The sequence below is a fragment of the Cetorhinus maximus genome, unplaced genomic scaffold (assembly GCF_964194155.1).
Source record: "Cetorhinus maximus unplaced genomic scaffold, sCetMax3.hap1.1 HAP1_SCAFFOLD_57, whole genome shotgun sequence".
Classification (NCBI taxonomy): domain Eukaryota; kingdom Metazoa; phylum Chordata; class Chondrichthyes; order Lamniformes; family Cetorhinidae; genus Cetorhinus; species Cetorhinus maximus.
Genome location: NW_027596103.1, coordinates 164,880 through 185,784, shown reverse-complemented (window position 1 = coordinate 185,784; position 20,905 = coordinate 164,880). Strand labels below are relative to the sequence as shown.

The 20,905-nt window shown below is 46.8% G+C and overlaps 2 protein-coding genes across 2 annotated transcripts in view; both read right to left on the bottom strand.

The window, feature by feature from the left end:
- Positions 1–1,645: 1,645 nt before the first annotated feature.
- LOC144672820 (scavenger receptor cysteine-rich domain-containing protein DMBT1-like) lies at positions 1,646–20,453 on the bottom strand. The gene is made up of 4 exons (XM_078534801.1): positions 19,085–20,453; positions 13,003–13,275; positions 6,510–6,824; positions 1,646–2,186 (listed from the first exon to the last, which is right to left on the bottom strand). The coding sequence occupies exons 1-4, from the start codon at positions 19,152–19,154 to the stop codon at positions 2,047–2,049; spliced, it is 798 nt and encodes a 265-aa protein (XP_078390927.1). The 5' UTR covers positions 19,155–20,453; the 3' UTR covers positions 1,646–2,046.
- The window catches only part of LOC144672822 (Fc receptor-like protein 5), a 19,625-nt gene continuing 18,105 nt past the window's right edge, over positions 19,386–20,905 (bottom strand). Inside the window, exons 6-7 of the mRNA XM_078534802.1 lie at positions 20,482–20,769; positions 19,386–19,507 (exon numbers count right to left, since the gene is read on the bottom strand). Of these exons, the coding sequence (XP_078390928.1) occupies positions 19,386–19,507; positions 20,482–20,769 (410 nt within the window). The remainder of the gene's footprint in view (positions 19,508–20,481; positions 20,770–20,905) is intronic.

The window sequence follows — 20,905 nt, the reverse complement described above, 5'->3', positions numbered from 1 at the left end:
AGAATAAGCAGCCAGGCAACAACAAAGCTTGGGTAAGCAGAACTCAAAAGCGGGATCATCCATTGTTCCTATATTCGGGAATGTTGGCCGCCTGCGCCAGTCCGCATGACAGTTGGACAACCATAATTATGGTGATGGAAACAGACAGATAAACAGCAGGCAGAAACTCGTACAATGTGAAACCAAATTCTGCTTCTGGAAAGAGGCAGTTGTGCATTCAACTATTTTAAAGGGGCTATCTAAATTCAAATTGTTTATGTCAGTCTATCATTGTAGGAGACGTGTTAACTGGTTTATTTATTTAAATGTCATGAAACCCAGGTCGGAGTTAAGATGATCACAAAAGATGGAGAATCGATGGATCAGGATCAAAATGATCGCCTGAACTAATACACAGAGCGAGGGCGTTGAGAAGCAATTGTCCACGTCATTCCTCTCAACTGGGGAGATGGTGGCGTAGTGGTGATGTGGCTTAACTAGTAATGCAGAGACAAGGCTAATGCTCAGGGGGCAGTTAATAACTCTGAAATGAAAAATAAATATTCCCGGTGGTGGAGACCATGACACTATCATCGAGAGCTGTTACAAACCCATCTGCTTCACTAGTGTCCATTGGAAAATGTAATTTGCTTTCCTTAGCTGGTCTGGACTACATGTGACGCCAGACCCATAGCAAGGTGGCGGACTCATAATTGCCCTCTGAAATGGCCTCGCCAGCCATTCAGCTCAGGGGCATTTAGGGATAGGCAACAATTGCCAGCGATGCCCACATGCAATAAAAGAAGATAAACAAATGGCCATGGGTGAGATACCAAGGCTTCAGCGGTGGGTGTATATTTCCGATGCAATCGAAATTACACCTGCCTGGCTCTGGTTTGGAAGCGCTGTATATTTGTAATATGAGGTCGAAATTTCGATAAAATCTCAAATAAAAGCAAAATAGTGCGGATGCTGGAAATCTGAAATAAAAACCGAAAATTCTGGAAAAAACTCAGCAGGTTTGACAGCATCTGTGGAAAGAGAAACACAGTTCACATTTGGAATATCTATGACACTGATTCAGGGCTAGGGAGCTTTCTTCATCCTTTCTAATCATTTTTTAAGCTTTATTTTTGTTCAGCTTTACAATTTATTCGTTGTCGTATCACTTTTTGAATCATTTTTATGATCCCTTCCACTATCCATTTTACCAAACCAGGGCACCTTACACCCAACCCCCACCCCGAACCCTACCACAACACCACCCCCTCACCCCCGCGCAAAACAGCCAATTGTTGCTTGTTCTATGTCATTCTTTGACAAAGTGAAGACCCTTGTTCAGCTATTAGCACATTCTGCTTCCTTTATCTTTATGCCACTATCAGCACATTCTTTATTATTTAGCACCACGACTAACACTCCCTTTGTCTCGTGTCGATGACACCCTTGTCAATTCATCCTTAGCCCCCACCTATCTACCTGACCTTCTATCCAGCTTCAGATGGTCCAGCCCCTGTCCTCCCTTAAACACCATCAATTCAATCACGTATCTACTTCTTTTTAGCACTGCGGTCATACGGGTACAAAACGTCCACTCTGTTACTCTGTCCACAGATGCTGTCACACCAGCAACGTTTTTTTTTTCTTCCCAGCATTTTCTGTTTTTATCCCTGTCAAACTCCTCCATTTTCAGAATCAGAATACAGTGCCAAGCGACCGGATTACTGTTAATCTTTAATGAATCATGCACTTTGCCTGGAAGATAGTTGGCATTTTCAGAGCATTGCTGCAGTGTAAACCCTTCTTCCCCCATCCCTCACGGACACTAATTTCTTCAGTGCTTCTGTATACAAGCAGCAGCCTGGGGGGGTATCTGTGAAACATTCAAAATAGTGATGGTAAAATGTATACCGAGTGCATTGAATTATCCACACATGTATCACAATTGTTGTAATTTTGATAATCCGCATAGGGCCTAATCTGTGAGATGTGCTGCTTGAAAAATCAGTCCAATATTATAAAAAAGATGGAAAAATAAATCACCGATTTCTAAATATAATGTGTTAATCAATTCACACGTATATTACCCAAGTTGCTCCTTTTGCTCCTGTGATTAATTTTCAGTTGCGTGGCGATTAAGATCACAGCCAGGACCAGCAATACAACAGAAAGACACAGGCGGATTAGTCCTTCCACATAATACTGACCTGTAGTAATAATAAAAATAAGCGTTGGTAAATCTGTATAACCGATATTAAAGTGAACGAATTTGTGCAAACGATCATTAATTGTGCAAATGTGCATACATTTGTTTAGTAACTTTTGAAGGGACATGTAGCATTAGATCAAGTTACTGACTTGAACGTTAAAATATGTTTTTTCTTTCTAGCACATACGCTGTGCAATGTGTAGAAACATCAGCAATTACAAACAGTATCATGATATTCTACTTGTTCAACTCAGATAAATCTCTGATTATAAATGCAGAAAGGTTATACATGCTAATGCATAATATTTATTTTAGGAATGTCATTGTGGGGGGAGGGCTTAGCAAGGCTGACTGTTGGCATAGGGCGATACTCTTGCATCGTTCCTGACTATAGCACCAGTAAAGCCCGTCGGTAGGTATTCAATTCTACTTACTCAAGTAAGTAGTATAACATACTCTACCGTGTGTTGCTACTAGGTTGAATTGACAGTCATTGACTCCGCTGCTGCGAATTATGCCAGTTCTATTCTGGTGACCATTATATTTAAACATTAACTTTGCTGCTTTGTCTTTTTGTCGATGGTTGCTGTTTTTCCCTTAAATGAGTACTCAATTTCCAAGTCCACATGTTGAGCCATAAAGTCCCCTTGTTAATTAAATTCTTAGAATATATTTGTCCGGTCAGAAACTGGGCGAAAACCGGAGATTTATAGATAGACTCATAGACGTCAACATCGCAGAAGGAGGCCATTCTGTCCATGGTATCAGTGCCGGTCAACAAAGATCTGACTACAGTGACCCCATTCCCCTGTGCTTGGCCAATAGCCCTGGAGGCTACGGAAACGCAATTGAATAGCTCAATATTTCTTAATTGTTCCGAGAGATTCTGACTCAACCAACCTTTCAGGCAGTGAGTGCCAGACTCAACTTTCTCCTCCACTCCCCTCTTAGACTTCTACATTTTACCATAAATCTCTGCCCCCTGGTTATTGCGCCTTATATATTTAAACAAAAGGTAAATTTGCTGCGGTCAGCACTAAATGAGAGGGTCTATAATTGTGGAAGAGCAACTTCCAATTGTGTGACACATTTCATGACCAAAAATGATCTGCTGCCAGTGATGTACTTTTGAAGGTCAGGTACAGATATAATCTTGGGGAGGTGCTGGTCAACGGTGTTTCTTACTGTTAGATAAACAGAAGATAGATACTGACCGGATAATTTGTTTTATTGATGCTAATTGGATGATAAATGTTGACCAGGTCACATATATATATATAGATATATATATATATCTATATATATATATATATATACACCGTGGCCCGCCTCATAAACCACTTCCGCCCGGTGTCCCCGCCCCCACCCCCCAAACTTTTCAACGTTTAAATATTTTGCTAGGCTCTCTTACGTCAGCTTCAGCGCACAGGCGCCACTTTCCTCCACTGTCTCATCCAAAAGTTGGCAAAAAAAGACGAAATGCAGCAATCCTTCTCAACTGCACCGGAAATTTAACCCACATTTTGTGCTCAGGTCCAGAACCAATGTTGGATATTCTCACAACAAGGCGCTGGTTGGACCAGGGCTATAGTGTTGCATACAGTTCTGGAATCCGCGTTATAGGAAGGATGTGATCGCATTAGAGAGAGAGCAGAGGAGATGTACAAGGATGCTGTCTGGGATGGAGAGGTTTAGTTATGAGGAGAGTTTGGATAGGCTTGGATTATTTTCCCGGGAGCAGAGGAGATTGAGGAAGGACATGATTGAGGTGAATACAATTATGAGGGGCATAGATAGGGTAGACAGGATGGAACTTTTCCCCTTGCTGGAGGGATCAATATCCTGGGGGCATAGATTAAGGTAAGGAGCAGGAGGTTTAGAGGGGATGTGAGGAAGAATTCTTTCACCGAGAGGGTGGTGGGAATCAGGAACTCACTACCTGAAAGGATGGTAGAGGCAGAAACACTCGTAACATTTAAGAAGTATTTGGATGCTCATTTGCTATGCCAAGTCATTCAAGGCTTTGGGCCTATTGGTTGGAAACGGGATTAGAATAGCTAGGTGCTTGTTTGACTGGAGCTGACTCTATGGGCCGAAGGGCCTGTATCTGTGTTGCAGGCCTCTATAACTCAATCACGGAAGAGAGATTGGTACGTCCGAACCCTGGTCTAGATGGAAACATTTATGTCCTGGCAGCTTTCAAAACGTGATTCGATAAATTGAGGTGAACGTGGTTACACAACGTGGGCAGGTTCAATGAAAGCAAAGGACATAGGCATCACGCCCAGCAAATTCGGATTGAGCTAGAACCGCCCATTAACAAAACTATGCCCTTGTTCAAAATATTTCCTCAAACCATTGCCTTGCGCACTCAGAATAATGCTTTCAGTCAATCACTCGTCTCACATTGCATCACAACGCTGCCGAGATGGGGCTGAGCCATAGCACGTGAACGTAGGGCTTGTCAGTCGGGGTAGCCCATTCAGCCCATCGAGACTGCCCCGCCATTCAATCGGATAGTGGCTGGTCTGTTTGTGGTCTAAACTTCACCTTCTCTCTGCACTCCTCACTCCCTCTCTGTCACCCTTGTTGCATTTGTTTCTCAAATATCTGTCTAACTTTACCTTGAATAAATACATTGACAAAGCCCCCACTGTTCTCTGGCAAGAGAATTCCACACACTAACGATAAATATGGGCGAAGAAAATAATCCTTATCTCTTTTATAATTTGTAACTATCTTATTTTTAAATTGTGTCCCTTATTTCTAGCTCCACCCACAAAAGGAAATATCCTCCCTGCATCCAAGCCATTAGGTGCCCTCAGGACCATAAACGTTTGAATAAGTCCAGCTCTCCTTCCTCTGAACCCGAACGTGTTTAAATTTCTCCACAAGATAATCCCTTCATCCAAGAGAATGAGGCGAGTTAGAATTGAGACACGTTCAGTTATAAAACATGGGGTGGAAATTTAATTCAAGCGACACTATTTCGAGTGGCGTGAAGTTTAGGTTCTTAATAACAAATGTTAGACGGCGTCAGGGGAACATCCTGGCGCACTGGTAATATCACCTGACCAGTAAAACAGAAGCACCCGGCTCATGGTCTGGGGACCTGCGTTCAAATCACTCACGACCACGTATGGAGGTTCAATTCATTTACCAGATATGGAATTGAATGCTCGTCTCAATGGTGATGACCAATGCACCTGTCAAATTCACCCAACCTCAACTCACCTGGTCTGGCGATGACTATGTATGAAGCTAAAGTGCAATGTGTTCTACATTATATAGCCCATCTGCAAGCCTTTCAATTAAAGTGCAGTTAGGAACAGGTGACCAATGCTGACGTTCCCAGTGATAAGCAAATCCCACGAAGGAATAAGAAAATAACAAGCTGCTTTAAAAAGTGCAACAATTTGTAAAGACCGATCACTGAACAGTAACAAAATAGCTTTCAAAACAAACGGTACGTCGTTACCTAGAATGAAGGGAGGGAGTTTTTTGGATGGAGTTGAAGATTTGGGTCCCAACCCAGGACTTGATTGCCAAGGCCGTACTTTCGAAAACACAATTGGAAGGGGGAGGAGGGGGGCGATTGCTGGGCCACGATGTAAATGGAAATCAATTTGGCGTACACCATCCTTACTCATAGCGTCAGGCTACAATTCGCAACTAGAACTGCAACGTTTCGCTCAATGAGGCACAGTAAAGAGACCAATATCAGACTATAGACATATTGGAAAACCGTCAAAGAGTAAGAGGGGAGTTTCCCAAGCCTCGCGAGCATGGATGACCGACTAAGGTGCCAGATTCTATGCAGCTCCGTTTGTCCATACAGGACAGGTGGAAAAATACTAAACGTTTTTTGTTGTCTGAGACTTTTTGATAGGGCGAGAGTTCCCTCTGGCAGGTGAGTGGTGGCCGCAAAATTGAACCACCTTAGCCACTGATTTATTTCCGCACTATTGATGCCTGTTTTGCATCACAGGTCGCGTTATACGTCGCCCACGCACAAACTTCCGCCACTGGCTCCACTTTAATCCGTTTGGCAGCCAAGGTGGGACTCGCGCCCTGGCGGAATTAAACAGAGCAGGTGGCTCATGCAGTCAGTCTGCTCACAATGGTGATTTAGCACCAGTGCTTCAACCTTGGAGCTCAGCACTCCAGCACATATCATCTCTTGGAAATGATTGCAAAAGATTGTATTCCTCTGGACAGATAGATGAAATCAGGCGTTATCCCACTTTCCCCCTCCCCTCCTGTCCCCTATATATATATATATATATATATAAATAGATGCAGATATTCATTATTTTTTTACCTGAACAAATAACAGACGCTGCCTCTGCTGAGGTGCAGTTGTGTTTCCCCCAGGCATTCGCTCGACACTGGAATAAATTCGCCTCTGTTCCTTTGCATGCAACATCATCCAGCCAAAAAAGGCCAGGGGCCGCTCCGAAATGGCCACCTTGCGGAGCTGATTTAGCGACCCCGCAGCCCAGCTGCTGACAAGCAACTTTGGCGTCAAGCATGTCCCAACCAGCACCACAGACAGACCCCCAGGTGTTGTTATAATTCAGCTCCAATCTCCCGGAACAAGTCTCCGTCCCATTCACCAAACGCATCTCAATCGGATCTAAAGGCAAAAGGATGTATGTTTTAAAGATATACGTTGCCTTCAAATGAATTATCAATTTAAAAGGAAAGAAAATGAAGTAGTCAACATTTTTGTCACCTGTGCATTCATATTTTGAGCTTCAAACCTGATTTCGCTCCTGGAGATGTATATTCAAGTCTAGGACACGCTTGTATTTGAACCACTGTTGCGCGAAGCCCTTAATGGTTAGCAACGCCATTGGCTTAAAATCCTGGAACTTCCTTCCTGGCAGGGATGTGGAACTTTCTAGAACGATTGGACTGCAACCCTCCGAGCAGGAAGCTCATCATCACTTTCTCAAGGGCAGTTAAGGATGGAAAGGTTTTCTGATGCGGCTAGAGAGGCCTACATCCCATCAACGAACTAAAAATATAATCTCCGTAATGTGGTGTCGGGAATTGATAACATATCCCACACAGCGCAACAGAACAAGGTCTATCTTCAAAGCAACATTTAGAACAGTTTGTCCCGCGCATTAAATACATCATTTGTTCCGGTAATTGAACGAATTCAGCGAGTGCTTTTGATACAGGGGCCGTGATGCAACTTAGTGCCTGCTCGCAGATACCTGATATTTGCCACTTCTTGTGAAAGGATATCATATTCTAGAATGGATTATTCTCCCCTTGGACACCGCCTCGTGTTTCTATTTTTTTCCCCCTTTGGATCCATTAAATACATCGCTGAGAAATTTAATTTCGCGATCTGTGAGCTCTGCTTTAAGCACAGCGTCGGCATTAATCCGTGTTAACATGATCCCTATGAACCTGGATGCTGATGAGACTCTTTTCTCTGTTAACTTTCAGAATAAAGGCTCTCCTACCTTCTTAACTGGTCCAAAACCAAGCTCCTCTCCAGTCTCCCCTGCCATCCCGCTCCCCACCCTCATCTCCCATCCCTAGCCTCTCCTTCCCTCTCAACCCTCTGAACCCTCCTGTTTTTGTTTAGATAATCAACCAGTGCCCTCTGGAGTTGCCTCAGTTGGAACCTGCCTCCTCCATACATGGGGGTTGTGGGCATCGCTGCCAACGTTCAGTGTGAGTTGCCCATCCCGTTCCCAGAACCCCACCCTCACACTAATTACTCAAACACACACACTCACCCCCCACATACCCACATTAACCACCACACCTCCACACACTCAGCCCTCACAGAACCACACTCAGTCCCCACATACCCACACACATCCTCAAACACCCACACCCCACCCACACACACACATTAACCCCCACATCCCCAACTCCACACACTCATCCTCAACACTCCCACACTCACCGCCCATCCACACCTACACCCCCACACTAACCCCCAGCAGACACACACTCACCCCCCACAACTCCACCCACATTCCCAAAAACCCACACTCCACCGACATACAAACAATATCCCCACACCCCACCCCACATACCCCCACTCACCCCACACGCAACCTCCACACCCCCACACAAACAACCAAAATCACCCCTACACCGCCACACTCAACGTCCCCCCTTACACAACAGCCACTCCCCCACACACACTCCCAAACTCACTCCCACACTCACCCCCACACCCCAAACACTCACACCCTACACTCACCCACAGAAAACCACATTCATTCCGCACAACACATACCCCACATCCTCACCCTCACACACACTACCCTGACCCCCCACAATGCCGTACTAACCCTCCATACACCCACCCAAACACCCACACGCAAACAACTTAAACACCCACGCGCTCCATCCCCACCCTCAAAACCAATTGTCCCAACCCTCACACCCTCAAATCTCACCCCCCACATTCCCCATCCCCCACATGCCACTCACTAGCCCCCCACAAACCCACAGTCACCCGCCACACGCCCCGCTCTCACCCCCTAGATCACCCAACCCCCCCTCTCCACACTCAACCCACAAATGGCCCACCCTCTCACACCCCACCCCTCCCCCACGCCCAATCCTGATTCCCCAGACACTTTCCCCACCACATGCCCCAACCTCAGCTCCCAAACCCCCGCTCACACCAAATTAGCGGTCGCTCTTTTCGGACAGAGATGAGGAAATTGTTTCTCTCTCAGAGTGTTGTGCAACTTTGGAATTCTTTCCCTCAGAAGGCGGTGGAGGTGGTGTCACTGAATAATTGTAAGGCTGGGCTAGCGAGACTCACGTTGGGCGAGGCAGTGAAAGGTTATCGGGGGAAGATGGGATAGTAATTGGAAACAAAAAAAGATCAGCCATGATCCTATTGAATGTCGGAGCAGGCTTGAGGGGCCGAATGGCCTACTCTTGCTCCTATTTCGAATGTTTGCATGATTTAGGAGATTAGTATCCGCGCCGTCGGGTTGGTTCGGGGGGTGGGTGTGGTGTTGGGGTAGGAGTTATTTGCAGCTAATGATTAACGAAATTGATAAATTATTTAGAGGGAAATGAAGTATTCTAGTGAAGAGGGAATGCAGCGAAAAGGGACACATCATTCAGGCTATGAGCTAGGTTGTTCAGGGCTGACATCAAGAAATTCTTCTTCACCAAGGGGGAGTGGTGACCTGGAAAAACTCTCCTGTAAGGAGTGATGCAGCCTGCTGGGGATGGGCGATGGGTACATTCCTAAGCAACAACCAGAAACCATAGCTGAAAACGGAAACACTCATCCCGCCTAATCCTGATCCCACCAAGAAAAGTCCTATCTCAGGGCCGGTCACCACAAAACCTTGAGTGCACCCTGAGACAATAATTTATTTTTTTCCGTTTGATTTGGATTCCATTGGCTATGAGAGAAAATGCGAACTGGGGCTTACATTTATCAGGACATCGGCATGTGTAGAATGCTTTACAGCCAATGAAATACCTTTTTTTTGACGTGCAGCTACTGCTTTAACACAAACTTAATTAGTTCCTTCTGCCCCTCGAGACAGCTTCACCGTTCAGGTGGCCCTCATTGATCTTCGACCTCATTTTTCATGCTAACTCCTGGCCGCCTGTTACACTCTCCAATCCATATCTAGTGTATCTGAAGTCAATCGGCTGAACAATAGGAGGTGTGACAGATGATCGAATTCATAGCAGATCTTTGTCATCACACCCAAGATGACCCTAGGCTTCCTAGCAATCAAAGCTTCATCATTTCATGTGATCAAGTGTTATAATTTGCAAAATAAAACTTGGGCGTTGGTGAATAAAGGTGCCGCATTAAATGTCTGACACCTCTCTGGTTAATGTATTGTGGAGAATAACCTGCCACACTAAAGTGAAAGCAAAAAACAAACAACCACGGATGTTGGAAACGTGAACAAAGAACAAAGAAAAAAGAAAAGCACAGGACATGGACTGGCCCTTCGGCCCTCCAAGCCTTAGCCGATCATATTGCCTGTCAAACTAAAACATTTTGCTCTTCCGGGGTCTGTATCACTCCATTCCCATCCTTTTTGTGTATTTGTCAAGCTGCCTCTTAAACACCACCATCATATCTGCTTAAACCACGTCCTCTGGAAGCGATTTCCAAATACTCACTACCCTCTGTGTAAAAAAACTTGCATCGCACATCTTTTCTAAAGTTTTCTGCACTCACCTTAAATCTATGTCCCCTAGTAATTGACACTAGCACACTGGGAAAAAACTTCTGACTATCGACTCTGTCCATGCCACTCATAATTTTGTTAACTTCTATCAAGTCGCATCTCAATCTCCGTCACTCTAGTGAGAACAATCCGAGTTTCTCCAACTCCTCCTCAGAGCTCATAACCTCCAGACCAGGCAGAATGCTGATAAACCTCCTCTGCACCCTCTTCAATGCCACCATATCCGTCTGGTAACGTGGCGACCAGAATTACACGCAGTAGTCCAAGTCTGGCCTAAACAAAGTTCTATAAAGCTGCAGCCTGACTTCCCAGCTTTTATACTTAATACCCTTGCCGATGAAGGCAAGCATGCCATATGCCTTCCTGACTACCTTATCCACCTGCGGTGCCACTTTTCAGTGACCTGTGGAGCTATACACCCAGATCCCTCTGCCCGTCGACGCACTTAAGGGATCTGCCATTTACTGCATAATTCCTACCTGTATTAGACTTTACAAAATGCATTACCTCGCATTTGTCTGGATTAAACTCCATTTGTCATTTCTCCGCCCAAGTCTCCAACCGATATATATCCCATTGTATCACTTGACAATACTCTTCACTATCTGCAACTCCTCCAAACTTAGTGTCGTGTGAAAACTTACTAATTAGCCCAGTTACATTTTCCTCCAAATCATTTATGTATACTACAAACAGCGAAGGTCCCCGCACTCATCCCTGAGGAACACCACTAGTCACTGCTCTCCATTCAGGAATTCACCCTTCCACTGCTACACTCTGTCTTCTATGAAGAAGCTAATTCTGTATCCATCTTGCCAAATCACCTCTGATCCCGTGCGACTTTACCTTCTGTACCAGTCTGCCATGAGGGATCTTTTCAGAGGCCTTACTGAAATCCATGTACATAACATATACTATCCTTCCATCGTCGATCATCTTTTTCGCTTCCTCGAAAAACTCGATGAAGTTAGTGAGACACGACCTCCCATTCACAAAACTATGCTGCCTCTCACTAATACGCCCATTTGCTTCCAAATAGTGTTAAATCCTGTCACGAAGAATCTTCTCCATTAGTTTCCCTAACACTGACGTATGGCTCACCGGCCTGTATTTCCTGGATTATCCCTGCTACCCTTTTTAAACAGTGAAACAACATTGGCCATTCTCCAGTCCTGTGGGACGACATCCGTCACCAGTGAGGATACACATATTTCGGTCAAGGCCCCAGCAATCTCCTCCCTTGCCTCCCTCAGCAATGTGGTTTAGATCCCATATGACCCTGGGGAACTATCCAACTCAAATTAAAAAAAGGAAACGCTGGGAAATCTCAGCAGGCAGGCAACATTTGTGGATAGAGAAACAGTCACGTTTTGAGTCAGATCCACATGACTCTGCTTCAGAACTATTTTACCAGAATTTTCTGATGATACTCATTTAAACCTGCCATATGATAATGGTTGTGGATAATGTTTGCTTTAATACGTCTACACGAATCAAATATCTCTGTTAGAGCAACCATTTCCTGAAATATGTTTTTTAAATTATTCATTTGCGGGATGTGGGCGTCGCTGGCTCGGCCAGCATTTATTGCCCTTCCCTAATTGCACTTGAGAAGGTGATGGTGAACTGCCTTCTTGAACAGCTACAGCCAAAATGGTGTGAGTACACTCACTGTGATGTTAGGAAGGGAATTCCAGGATATTGACTCAGCGACTGTGAAGGAACGGTGATATATTTCCCAGTCAAAATGGTGAGTGACTTGGAGGGGAACTTCAAGCTGTTGGTTCCCCATGTGTCTGCTGCCGTTGTCGTTCTAGATGTTATTGGTTGTTTGCTTGGAAGGTTGTTGGCTGTCTCAGCGGCCTTGGAGAGTCCCCGCAGCGCATCTTGTAGATTCTGTATACTGCTGTTACTGTGCGTCAGAGGTGGGGGTGGGGGGGTGTGGGGTTGGGGGGGTGGGGGGGCGTGAATATTTGTGGATTGAATGTCAGTTAAGCGGGGCTTCTTTGTCCTGGATAGTGTTGAGCTTCTTGAGTGTTGTGGGAGCTGAACTCATCCAGGAAAGTGGAGAGTATCGCATCACACTCCTGACTTGTGCCTTGTCGATAGTGGGCAGGTTTTGGCAACCAGGAGGTGAGTTACTTCCCACAGGATTCCCAGCCTCTGGTCTGCTCTGCTCTTGTAGCCATAGCATTTATATGACTAGTCCAGTTCAATTTCTGGTCAATGGTAACCCCCCAGGACATTGATAGTGGGAGATTCAGTGATGGTAATGCAATTGAATGTCAAGGGGCGTTGTTAAGATTTCCTCTTTTTGGAGATGGTCATCATCTCACATATGTTTTGCGCGAATGTTACTTGTCACTTGTCAGTTGTTTGTGTATGGACTTCTTCAGTACCTGCGAATTCGCGAATGGTGCTGAACATTGTGCAATCACCAGCTAACTTACCAACTTCTGACCTTTTGATGGACGGAAGATCATTGATGAAGCAGCTGAAGATGAAGGGTCTGAGGAGCTCAGGGGAGTTCTTTCATTCAACTGCGTAATTGGGAAAACGTTAGCATACTCAAACGCTATTATGTGCATCAAGTCTTACCTGTGATGCTCAGCCGAATGGTGTTACTGTAAGCTGTGTGCAGCGTAGAGGTTGTTGTGTTGATTTTACATTTGTACACTCCGGTATAGTTCAGTGCAGCTGCCTCAATGATGTAACTTTCACTCCCGGTTATGTCACCCTGACCATTTATATTCCAGAAGTAATTTATTGAGCCGGGAGTTTTTCCAACTTCGCATTTGAGAATGATCCGGTCACCAGTCAAGAATCTCTCCCAGGGAGGGTGCTTTGTCAGTCTTGGTGTCACAATACCGCCTGTGAAGTAGACAATGGCGATTATATTGGAAGATCGTGACGTTTAAGACATCATTCATATCAGACCAGCACGAGCCGACCAGACATGGTGTTGCGATAGCTGGCGGAGTTTGTTTCAGACAGCCGAGGATACCTCAGATGGGGTTTTACGTGTAGACGGCAGCAATAGAGGTGTTATTATTCACCTCCTGGGCATCGCTATCATCGTGAACGGACATGAAATGGGCACTGGTCCTGCAAAAGTAATATTTTCCATATTACCTTGAAGATGAAGATGAAGCACTGGGGAAATGAGTCAAACAAGATAGCCTGAACCAACATGGTCGTGAATAGGCGACTAAACCCAGCTTAAACAGCACATCCAAGCCCCATTGGCCCAGCTGATCAGCAACACCGAAAGACAGAATCTCATCTGAAGTAGACAATTGGTCGAAACTGATACCTGGATTGAATCAATGTCAGTGAGTGGCCAGCCTGTCGTGAGCCAAAAATCGCTGCGCTATCCACGGTGGGAGGTTGGTTTTGGACGGGAGGCTGAAATGGGCGTTTGGGAAGTGACAGACCTGCACAATTTTACTTCATATTTATTCCACCATCCGCCAACTCCCACCTCCCAACACCTCCACCCCCTACTTGTTCCCTCCACTAGCCATTCTCCCCAATGCACGGTGATGTTCTCTCTCCCATTGATAATATACAGATGAAGATCTGTTCACACAGAGCGAGGCTTCAGGCCGTGTGAATAGCTAAGTTATTACTCGGGAAAGTCATCACACGGTACTAATCCTCCAGTTAACTGCTACTCTGCCAAAAAGCAGCTGCGGATCATTCTCATACTTGTGATCGGTTATTTTACTTGTTACCATTCTCAATTTTGGGGTAAATGCAAAATTTCCCCAAGCTGCCCTTGTGGGGTGGGGTGGGCTTGGTGCGGGTATAGGGGAGGGTATAGAATTTAAAACTCGCCGGGCAGCAGGAAAATGAAAAGTCGGAGTTCCTCCTTTCGCATCGTGTGAATTTAATCCACACTAACTGAGGAGCAGAAGGAAATCTGGCTGGAGGGCAGGATTAGGCCATGCGGCCCTTCAATTCCTGCTATGCCATTCGATACGATGATGGCTGATCTGGTTTTACTATCACTCTTCCACCGGATCTGGACTTCTCAGGCTGGTCCAGCATTTACTGCCCAACCCTAGTTGACAATTGCGAAGGGGGTGAGCTGCCTTCTTGAACCGCTGCAGTCCATGTGGTGTAGGTGCACCCACAGTGCTGTTAGGTAGGGAGTTCCAGTATTTTGTCCCAATGAGAGTGAAACAACCGCAGATATATTTCCAAGTCACGATGGTGGGTGACCTGGAGGGGATCTTCCATGTAGTGGTGTTCTCATCTACCTGATGCCCTGGTCCTTCTAGATGGTAGTGTTTGTGAGTTTGGAAGTTGCTCCTAAAGAGCCTTGGTGAATTCCTGCAATGCATCCTGTAGATGGTACTTATTTCCCAGACTCTGCGCTGGTGGTGGAGGGAGTGAATATTTGTAGATGTGAGGTGAATCAAGCGGGCTGCTTTGTCCTGGATGGCGTCGAGCTTCTTAAGCATTGACGGAGCGGATCTCATCCAGGCAAATGGGGAGTATCCCATCAAACCCCTGACTTGTGCATTGTAGATAGCGGACAGGCTTTGGGAATCAGCAGCTGAGTTACTCAACTCACGATCCCCAGCCTCTGACTTGTTCTTGTAGTCATACTATTTATATCGCGTGTTCAGTACAGTTTTGGGTCAATGGTAACCCCCAGGATGTTGATAGTGGCGGATTCAGTAATTGCAATGCCACTGAACATCAAGGGACGATGGTTGAATACTCTCTTGTTGGAGATGGTCATTGCCTGACACTTGTGTGGTGCAAATGTCACTTGTCAGCCCAAATCTGCATAATATCCATGTTTTGCTGCAAATGTTCATGGAACGCATCAGTATCCGACGAGTCACGAATGGTGCTGTACATTTTGTAATCATCAGCGAACATATGCCTATCTGACCTTATGATGGAAGAAAGGTCATTGATGAAGCACCTGAAGATGGTTGGGCTAGGTATGACAACAACCAGTGGTGATTTTTCCATCTGTTTCCCATTGACTTCAGTCTTTCGAGGGCTCCTTGGTGTCAAATGGAACTTTGATGTCAAGAGCCCTCACTTTCACCTCACCACAAGAGTTCAGCTCCTTTGTCAATGTATGAACCAAGGCTGTAATGAGGTCAGGAGCTGAGTGGCCCTGGCGGAACCAAAACTTCGCATCAGAGAGCAGGTTATGGATAAGCAGATGTTGCTTGATAGAATTGTTGGTAACCCCTTCCATAAATTTACTGATGATCGAGTAATCACACTTTGAGAATTCAATTTTCAACAGCTGCAACTGGTGGGATTTGATCCCACGTCCCCTGGGAGCACTACCCTGCTCTCCGAATAAATAGCCCAGTGGCAACAGCACTACACCACCGCAACAGTGCGTAGGTTCCCTCTGTCCACACATGCAGGCTGTGGGTTCTAATCCGACTCCAGGAGTCGACGGCAACGGAGTGGCCAATCATGTTCAGGGCCAGTTTGTTCAAACTTCCTGCTCTATGGAATAGTAATGAAAGAGCGGGAGAGTCTCCTGATCAGCCAGGCAGTTGAGATATAGGAACCTCCAAAATCGCTATCCATGGCACCTGGCTACAACGCTGCACACCCCCACACAACGTCGCACACAGAGGAACCACCAATCCCACACTACCCACACTCAGTCCCACCTACACCCTTAAAATCACACCCCCACACTCATACCCACACACTCACCCCCAGACGCACTATCCTCGCCCACCATCACACACAAACTCACACCCCCCAACACACACCCTCCTGACCTCACACCCCCTACCTTCCCACCTCACTCCCCCACACTCACACCCCAAACTCCCCACCTCACATCCCCACACTCTCCACCAACAACCTCACCCCTAGCCTCATACACAAAACCTCACCCCAAATCCCCCACATACCCCTGCACTCACACCACATGCCCAAACTCAACCGCCACACCCACACCCCGAACCTCACACCCAGTCTCAAGCCTCATACCCCCACACTTAACCCTATATCCCCACCCTCACAACCGACATGCCCGCCCTCACCCATCACAACACGACATGCCCAACCTGAAACCCCAGACCCCCATGCTCACAGCCCATACACCCACACACACAACGCACAAGCCCACCCTCAAAACTCCCACCAACAAAATCATCCCCACAATTAGACCCAACACTCACCAACACAAACCCCCACTCTCACACCCTACAGGACCACACTCACACCCACAAACCCACACTCCCAACCTTCACAACACACCGCCAAACTCAAACCACACAGGCCCACTATCACTCCCCGATCCTCACACACCACATGCCTAACCCCATCCACCACACCCCCGCACTTAACCCTAAACACCTCAACCACACACACGCCCCTCGCCACCCACACGACCACACACCCCTACACTCTACCCTCACCCACCACACACCCCGCCCTTAACCGACCAAATCCCCACAAATCCCACAATCACCCTCAACACCCCCACCCTCACCCTGACCACCCACCCCACCATACTCACTTCCAAACACCCACAGACACAACTCACACACACCCAGCCTCACGCTAAACACACCCACACTCACCACACCAAGCCCAACACACCCAACATCACACCCCAACACTCAACCCCCAAACCACGACCCTTAAACCCACACGCTCACCATTTCACCCACATGCCTCACCCTCAACCCCCACACCACCACATTCTCCAGCACACACGCCCACAGTCTTTGCCCACAAACCCAAACTCACCTCCCACACCCACACACCCAACCCCACACACACAAAACAAACCCTACACACCCTTACACACACATACCTACCCTCACACCCACATACACGCAAACTAAGTCCCCACACCCCCACACTCAGCCCACAACCCCACCCTCAAAGTCCACATTCCCGCCCTCACCCACCAAAACCCCACACCCACACGTCAAAACCCCACATGCTCACCCTCACATCGCACACGCCAAACCTCACACCACAAACTGCAAACCTCATACCCCACATAGATACCCTGACAACACACACACCCACACTCACACCCATACAACCCCAGACTCATACCCCACACATCACCAGACACACCAGCACTCACCCCCACACTCACATCCCACAGGCCCAAACTCACCCCTACAACAAAACACCGACATACTCACACCTCACAATCCCACACTCGCATCTCACACGCCCATACTCAACCCCCCAACCCACAACCTCACTCTCAAACCCCACACACACCCTCACACCCCACATGCCTGCCCTCACCCCCACAACACCTCACCAGCACACTCAAAACCCACACCCCCACCCTCATACCCCACACCCCCAGAATCACACCCCACAAGCGAACACTCAGCCCCATACCCTCACACACCCCATGCTCACCCCCACACCCTCACACACCCCAAGCTCACCCCCACACCCCCACACACCCCACCATCTCCCCCACACCCCATGCACCCTACATTTATCCCCCAAACTCCCACGCTCTGCCTCAACACCCACATTACCACTCTCAACCCCACACACCACACCGTCACACCCCACACCGTCACAGCCCACACGCCCACACACCCTGCCCACTCGCCACACAACTCCACCATCATACACTTCATCCCACACCCTCCCCCTCTCAACCTCACATCCCACTCCCCACAAACTCACCCCCCCATGATCACACAATACATGGCCCTAACTCCCCAAACCACAGTAAGATTTATAGACATCACTCCCTCGGGTGCTGTGAATGTTGAATTCCCTTCACACTGGGCATGCTAAATTGTTTCACAGGACAGTGCACAATTACGCAGAAAGAGGCCATTCAGCACATGGGAATGTGTGCCAGAAATCGGCCTTAGCGAAAAACATAGGTTTATGCCGACGGGCAGCCCATTCCATGTCGGCCGTGCTGCAATTCAAACCAGACTGGGCGGAGTCAGTCCAATGGGATTGAATATCAGGCGCTGTGTGGAAATGGCCGCCCCATTCACAGAAACACACAGTGTGGAAGAACCCTTCGGCCCATCGAATTACCACGGACACATACGAAACACCTGACCTACCTACCTAATCCCATTTGCCAGCACTTGGCCCATAGCCTTGAATGATATGACGTGCCAAGTGCTCATCCATGTGTTTTTTAAAGGATGTGAGGCAACCCGTCTCCTCCCTGATCTCTGGCAGCGCATTCCAGAAAGTCACTAACCCTTTGGTTATAAAATAATGTTCTCACATTTGCCCCCAAACCTCCTGCCCCTCAACATGAACTTGTGTCCCCTTCTGACTAATCCTTCAAATATGGGAGTCAGCTGCTCCCCATCCACGCTGTCCATGCCCCTCATAACTTTGTACACCGTGATTAGGTCACCCCACCGTCTTCTCTGCTCCAAAGGAAACAACCCAACTCTCTAGAAACTCTCCTCATATTTTAAATGTTTCATGCCAGCTAACATCCTGGTGAATCTCCTCTGCACCCCCACCAGTGCAATCACATCCTTCTTATAATTTGGTGACCAGAACTGCAAACAATTCTCCAGCTGTGGCCTCACAAGTTCTGTGCAACTCCAACATGACATCCATTCTTTTGCAATTAGTCTCGCCTTCCCTTTCCAAATAAAGGTTTCGAACCCTTGACCAACCCACCTCACCCCACCAACCGAAAACGGATATTACTCACTCTTGACAGTGATCTGCACACTTTGGGCTGTGTGTTTGAAACTGTTAATGAGAACAGAGCAATGATACATTCCGGAATCCCTCACGGTGGCTCGCTCGATTCGATAGACATCAGGAGTGGCGGAGTCTGAATTCACAAGGGCGCCGTTCTTAAGGAATGAGTATTGTCCATCCCCACAAGCCTGGGGATCCGTGCACTCACACCTCAGCGTTACGGTGTCACCGTCCGTCGGTGCTTCGGGCTCCACTGACAGCCGCACCGGACTTTCTGAAATTGAGGAGAGGAGAAAGGAGATCACTGTTCACCATGGCTGGGCATTCGCGACTGTGAGTCTTTGGCTGTGCCTGGCCTCATTTGAAGGGAATGTCGATGATCCCATTCCAAACGGATTGCGCTGGGAGAGCAAATCAGATGACACATAGACTAGCAGGAAAGCGTGTTGTCCAGAGAACATTAAGAGGATGTGAGCGGATATGGATAGGTGGAGTGACTGGGAAAAAATAAATAGCAGGTGTCCCATTATGTGGGAAAATGTGAAGTTGTTCACTTTGGCAGGAGGAATTTAAAATTGGTGTCTGATTTAAATGGAGAAGGACTGCAGAAATCCAAGGCACGTAGGGACCTGTGTGTTCGATTGCATGAGTCACAAAATGTCAGTGTGCAGTTGCAGCGATTACCTAAGAATGCTAATGGAATATTATCCTAAAATAGGAGAGGGACTGGACATGAAATTAAGAATGTTATGCTTCAGTTATACAGGACATTATTGAGACCACTCCTCGAATACTGTGTGCAGTTTTGCTCTCGTTATTTAAGGAAAGGTGTAAATACATTGGAGGCGGTTCAGAGGAGGTTTACGAGATTGATAGCTGGAATGAGCGGGTTGTGTTAAAAGGAATGATTGGACAGACTGGGCTTGTTTCCCCGGGATTTTAAAAGAGTGAGGTGTGACTTGATTTAAGTTACACCGGAGCTGAAGGACCTTGACAAGGTGGACGCTAGAAGTATGTTTCCTATAGTGTTTGAGCCCAGAACTAGCGGGCACTGTTTTAAAATTAGAGGTCGCCCTGATAGGAGAGAGATGAGGAGAAACATTTCTCTGAGAGGGTTGTGTGAGTTTGGAACTCTCTGCCTCAGAATGTGGCAGAGGCGGTTTACTGCTATTACTTTGAAAGCCGTTGTAGATGGATTCTTGCTGGGCGACGGAATCAATGGTCCTGGGGTGCAGATGGGAATGTGGAAATCAAAACACGAATACATCAGCCATGATCATAGAAAATGGAGGAGCAAATTTCGAGGGGCCGAATGGCCTACACCGCTCCTCTTTTGTACGCTCGAATGCTCAACCCAGTGGGCGATATTATAGATGACCATCCAAAATGCACGGTAACACATACCTTTAATATTCACCAGCTTGTGAGTGGATGAAAATATGGGTCCATCGGGATACAGAAGAAAGCCTGCTTGGCAGCGATAGCGTCCTCCTTCCTCCAAAGTAACACTCTCGATATGAGTTGTAACACTTTTATCCATGGTACGTATCTCAGTTAAATTAGATCCTTCCAGGTAAAATGTGTAAATAAATTCATGTGATAAAGCGTAACTGAAATTACACCTCAAAAATAGTCTTTGGCCGACCCATATAATCTCCGGAGCAGCCTCAATGGTAACCAACAAATCTGGTTCTGTTGCAAAGAAATAACCAAAAGTATTATCAGGGCTAGGAATATTTACTGATATTACAGTCAAGCGTGCTTTAAAATAAAACTCGCTGTGCTCTGAGGTGTGCAGTGGAGGGTTTGGTAAATCCAAACAAAACTG